Source organism: Nicotiana tabacum, chromosome 3 (assembly GCF_000715075.1).
Source record: "Nicotiana tabacum cultivar K326 chromosome 3, ASM71507v2, whole genome shotgun sequence".
Lineage (NCBI taxonomy): Eukaryota > Viridiplantae > Streptophyta > Magnoliopsida > Solanales > Solanaceae > Nicotiana > Nicotiana tabacum.
The window spans coordinates 66,040,198-66,045,914 of NC_134082.1; the positions used below are offsets into that span (position 1 = coordinate 66,040,198).

General features: G+C 33.1%; 1 protein-coding gene across 1 annotated transcript; it reads left to right on the forward strand.

Moving 5' to 3' along the window:
- The first annotated feature begins 2,644 nt into the window (after positions 1-2,644).
- Positions 2,645-5,422, forward strand: LOC142176406 (uncharacterized). The gene is made up of 4 exons (XM_075244011.1): positions 2,645-3,685; positions 3,800-3,932; positions 4,093-4,361; positions 4,598-5,422. Exons 1-4 carry the CDS (start codon positions 2,645-2,647, stop codon positions 5,420-5,422), a joined length of 2,268 nt encoding a protein of 755 aa, XP_075100112.1.
- Positions 5,423-5,717: the final 295 nt, after the last annotated feature.

Below are 5,717 nucleotides of genomic sequence, written 5' to 3' on the forward strand. Positions count from 1 at the left end.
AAATTCTCTCATAAAAACATATAAATTATCATGTTTCCTCCATATTCTTAACTTTATTTTGCAGGAATAATTATAGCAGAATTATTGTGTGCAACATGAAAAAAGAAAAATAAATATTCAAGAAAAATACAATAAAGAAGTGTAAGATCGAGCTATGATTCATTACTGCCGTGACAATGTACCAAGTCTCGATTTGCCATGATGAAATGTAAACTTAGAATTGCCGAATTCTCATCTCTGCAATTTCAAAATTTAGATTTTCCATTGAAATCTAGCACCAAATCGAGAATTCAAATTCTCATATCTGTAGATGCAAAATCTAGATTTGCTATGATGAAATCGACGAAATCTAAACTTAGAATGACGAATTCTCATATCTGCAAATGCAAAATCTAGATTTGCCATGAAAATCTAGCACCAAATCGAGAAGTCATCATAAAACTTTCTTATATAAAGAGATGTTGCCCAATCATAGGAGAGGAGGGCAGTAGAGAGAAAGCTTAGAGCTAGAAGTCTGAATCCAAATTCTTAATAAGCTTCTCTGTTTTATTTCTTTCACTAGTATCGAGTTATCTGTTTCTAAATAAATTCCAGTGTAGGAAATTACTCTAGTTCCTGCTTTTAATTAAATAGGGGGAATTATTCTTCTTGAATATTTCTTTCTATTTTCTTATTTAATGGACAAGAATATTTCCATCGTTAGTACTAGTTCCAGTATGGATTAACTTTTCTTGTGTTGGGAGAAAGATAGATCTTAATATTTCTATATAATAGTAGATATTATTCCTCAAATTCACATGCTTGAGCTAGAATTTATTTAACTTTTATCTGCTTTTACAGTTATACGTTATTTAATTTATTAACATCTATCTATCTTGTACTACATATTAACTGTTTATTAATTCTGTAATCGAGAGAGGCGGAAGAAATAATATAGTTAAATGTAGTATTAATAAATGTTAATATTTATTCAGTAACATCTATCTCTTTATGTTATAATTAATTTAATACTTATTTGTAATCGGGAGAGGCAAATGGTGTAATAATCAGTTATAACAAGTAGGGTAACCAAAAGGGACTTACTATCAAGAGCATGTTTTAGTTCAATCATATATTTCTGGTTCTTTAGTATTACTATTTTGAAGATTAGTTTGTATAACCGAGAGGAGTGCAATTAATTATTCAACTTGAGTAATAATATATATTTGTAATCGTGAGAGGCATTTATACATTTTTGAGAAATAGAAATTGAAGAATAATAATTCTACTATATAATAGAAATATTAAGTGAAGTCAAGATCCCAACACCTTTTATTATATTTGTGAAAAATAAAATATTTTCTACCGCTCTATTCATGCATTTTTAGTTAGTTAATTTACAACTCAACTCTTTATGATTTTCTCAAATGGTAATTAAAATAAGAAACGTCTGTAGAATAGATAAACCAATCTATGTGGGTTCGACATCATTCTATACTATAATTTGATAGAGTACGAGTTTAATTTATACACACGCCAGACACTTGTCAAATTTTTGGCGCCGTTGCCGGGGATTGGCTAGAGTCTATTACAGATTAATTGTTTTATTATTATTTTAAGTTTTATTTATTTAATTATTTTAACTTTTCTGCAGAAATTTCAGAAAGTGTATGACCCGTTCCTCTTCTAGAGAACTAGTCAAATACGATCCTGAAATTGAAAAATCCTTGCGGTTGTTGCGAAAAGAACAAACCTCACGATCTCAAATTTTCACATCAGAGGAAATGGAGAACGAAGAACTCAATAACCAACTTCTACCACATCAAGTAGAAGAACAGTTTGATGAGGTGGCACCACGACGTGATAGAATACTCCGTGATTATGCAAGGCTAGATCATTTTGAAGGAGAATCAATTGTGAGGAGACCACCAATTGCAGCAAACAACTTTGAAATCCGCACAGGCTTGATTCAAACCATTCAACAGTCATGTCAGTTTACTAATGATGCGAGTGAAGGTCCTCACACCCATTTAATTGATTTTCTTGAATTAGTTGAAACTTGCAGGTATAATGGAGTCACAACAGATGCTATTAGGTTATGGCTTTTTCCTTTTTCATTAAAAGGTGAAGCCAAAATATGGTTGCGAAGTCTGCCAAGAGGTTCCATTACAACATGGGACCAAATGAACCAAAAATTTCTTAATAAATATTTTTCACCTGCAAAAACATTTAAAATGAAGCAAGAAATCAATAATTTTATGCAGACAGATTCTGAATCTGTATACCAGGCATGGGAAAGATTAGCAGCAATATTAAAAAAATGCCCACATCAGGAGGATCAATAATGGGAAAAACTACTGTAGAAGCAATGCAATTGCTTAATGAGATTTTGGAAAATTCTGTTCAATGACCCTCAGACAGAATCATTATCAAGAAAACAACACGAGTAAATCAAGTTGAAGCTTTGAATTTATTGACACAACAAATTGCAAACTTAACACAAAAAGCTGAGGCCTTTCAGGTAGGTGCTCACTCATCAAACCAACATGAGAATTGTGATGTTTGTCAAGGTAATCATCCGAATCATGAATGTCAAGCTTCAACACAAAATGAGGAATAGATAAATGTGATTGGTTATAAAAATAGTTACTCATTTGGTAGTCCCATGGCACAAAATCATCCAGGATTTCAGTGGAGTAATCCTAATGGTGCTGAAAATCCTCAAAGATTTTTTAATCAAAAGCAGCAGGTACAGGGACCCCCTAGTTTTCAAAATCAAAATAAAGGGCAACAAAGTTTTCAACAATATCAACAACAACCTCAAAGAGCTCATCAACAAAGCCTTGAAGTCCTGACGTACATATTCATTAAAGCTACTGACGAGAAGGTTGAAAGTCAACATTCAGCTATCAAGAATTTGGAAATTCAGGTAAGCCAATTAGCAACCCTCATGTCTGGACAAATTCAAGGTGCTCTACCAAGCAACACTGAGAAAAATCCAAAAGAACACCTCAAAGCCATCTCTCTACGATCAGGTAAATCTCTTGATGATCTATATGCAGATAGAGAAGGAAAGCCACAAGAAGTGGAAAAGGTAAATGAAGGTGAGAATAAAAAGTTTCCAAAAGAACAAAAGAATAAAGGGAAAAATGTACAAGAAAATGAATTGATAACAAATCCTCACTCTGTACCTCTCCCCTTTCCCCAAAAGATGAAAAGAGAAAAGCTTGACAAACAGTTTTCAAAGTTTCTAGATATTTTGAAGCAACTTTACATTAACATACCTTTCACAGATGCTTTGACACAAATGCCTTCATATGCTAAATTTCTCAAAGAAATTTTGTCAAGTAAAAGAAAATTAGAAAAAGTTTCAGTGGTTAAACTTATAGAAAAATGTAGTGCTATACTTCAAAATAAGCTTCCACAGAAACTTGGTGATCCGGGAAGTTTTATAATTCCTTGTACCGTGGGATGTACTCACTTTGAAAAGGCGTTATGGAATTCAGGTGCTTCAATAAATCTAATACCTTTTTCAATTTTCAGAAAATTAGAACTTGGTGAAATGAAAGATACTAGTGTGTCTCTTCAATTAGCTGATCAAAGTACTAAGAGATCAAAAGGAATTATTGAAAATATCCTTGTCAGAGTTGACAAATTTGTATTTCCAGTAGATTTTATAGTGCTTGAAATGGAAGAAAATAATGAGGTACCATTAATTTTAGGTAGACCATTTCTCGCAACAGGGAGAGCAATTATTGATGTTCATCAAGGACAATTAATATTGTGAGTTGATAAGGAAAGAGTAATATTTGACATGCAGAAAATGATGAAATTTCCTGGGGATGAGTCATCATCATCTTCTTTTCAAATTAACTTACTAGATGACCTTGTAGACGAATACAAAGATAATAAGTTAATTATTGCTTCATTGGAGAGATGTTTGGCTAGGTCAGGTACCATAATTGATGATAGCCCCGTAATTAGAGAACAAGCTGAAATTCTAGAAAAAGAGTCAGAAAATGAGAAAGTCTCACAAGAAGGAATTAAAAATTGAACTCAAAGAACTTCCCTCTCATTTAAAATATGTGTTTCTTAAACCTGAATTATTTCCAGTGATCATTTCATCTTCTTTGACTATAGAACAGGAAAGCAAACTGATTGGAGTCCTGAGAAAACACAAAACAACCTTAGGGTGGACTATAGCTGATATCAAAGGAATTAGTCCAACTATTTGTGTGCATAGGATTCTTATGGAGAATGATTATAAGCCAATAGTCCAACCCCAAAGGAGACTAAACCCAGCAATGCAGGAAGTCGTCAAGAAAGAAGTGGTGAAACTTCTAGCAACAAGTATCATTTATCCAATATCTGACAGTCTATGGGTAAGTCCTGTACAAGTAGTACCAAAGAAAGGAGGTATGACAGTAATAAAAAATGAAAATAATGACCTCATACCTACTAGAACAATCACAGGATGGAGAGTCTGTATTGATTACAGACGACTTAATGATGCCACAAGGAAAGATCATTTTCCTTTGCCCTTTATTGATCAAATACTTGAAAGAGTTGCATGCCATGGTTTTTACTATTTTTTGACGGATATTCTAGGTATAATCAGATACCAATTGCTCTAGAAGATCAAGAGAAAACCACATTCACATGCCCCCAAGGTACGTATGCTTACCGAAGAATGCCATTTGGACTATGCAATGCTCCTGCTACATTTCAGCATTGTATATCGGCAATTTTCTCAGATATGACTGAAAAGTTTCTTGAAATATTTATGTATGATTTCACACTTTTTGGTAAGACATTTGAAGATTGCCTCTATCATTTAACTCCGGGGCTTAAAAAATGTGAAGAGACAAATTTAATTCTTAACTGGGAAAAATATCATTTCATGGTAACAGAGGGAATTGTTTTAGGACATAAAATTTCTGCTAAAGGAATAGAAGTTGATAAGGCGAAAATTGATCTTATAGCAGGATTACCCCCTCCTACCACTGTTAAAGGCATTAGAAGTTTCTTAGGGCATGCAGGTTTTTATAGAAGGGTTATAAAAGATTTTTCAAAAATCTCAAAACCTCTGACTAACCTATTGATGAAAGATGTGAAATTTGAATTTTCAGATGATTGCAGAAAAGCATTTAAGATTCTCAAGGAACATTTGACTAATGCTCCAATTGTTATTTCTCCTGATTGGAGCGAACCATTTGAAATAATGTGTGATGCAAGTGATATAGCAGTTAGAGCAATATTGGAACAAAAGAGAGACAAGATTTTTAGGCCTATTTACTACGCCAGTAGAACCCTCAATGAAGCTCAAAAGAATTATGCTACAACTGAGAAGGAACTACTTGCAGTAGTATTTGCATTTGACAAATTTCGTTCCTATTTGCTAGGAACAATGGTTACAATTTATACTGATCATGCAGCTTTATAGTACCTCTTAGCAAAGAAGGATGCTCGATCCAGATTGCTAAGATGGATAATCCTTTTGCAATAATTTGATCTTAAAATAAAAGATCGAAAAGGTTCTGAGAATCAGGTAGCTTATCATTTGTCTCGTTTGGAAAATTCACCTACTGAGATAGAAGATATCAAAGAGGGATTTCCCAATGAACATATATTTTCAGTCACAACCGTTATAAATCGACCACCTTGGTTCGATGATATTGCCAACTATTTGACTGGAGGATGGATTCCAAAAGATATTTCTTATGAACAAAAGAAAAAAC

Bases quoted from the DNA above. Each gene is read 5' to 3' on its own strand.
- LOC142176406 (XM_075244011.1), top strand. From the start codon at position 2,645: ATGGCACAAAATCATCCAGGATTTCAGTGGAGTAATCCTAATGGTGCT. The intron at 3,686-3,799 runs GTACCATTAATT...TTTGACATGCAG, and splicing joins AAATGGAAGAAAATAATGAG to AAAATGATGAAATTTCCTGG. The intron at 4,362-4,597 runs GTAAGTCCTGTA...AGGTATAATCAG, and splicing joins CAATATCTGACAGTCTATGG to ATACCAATTGCTCTAGAAGA.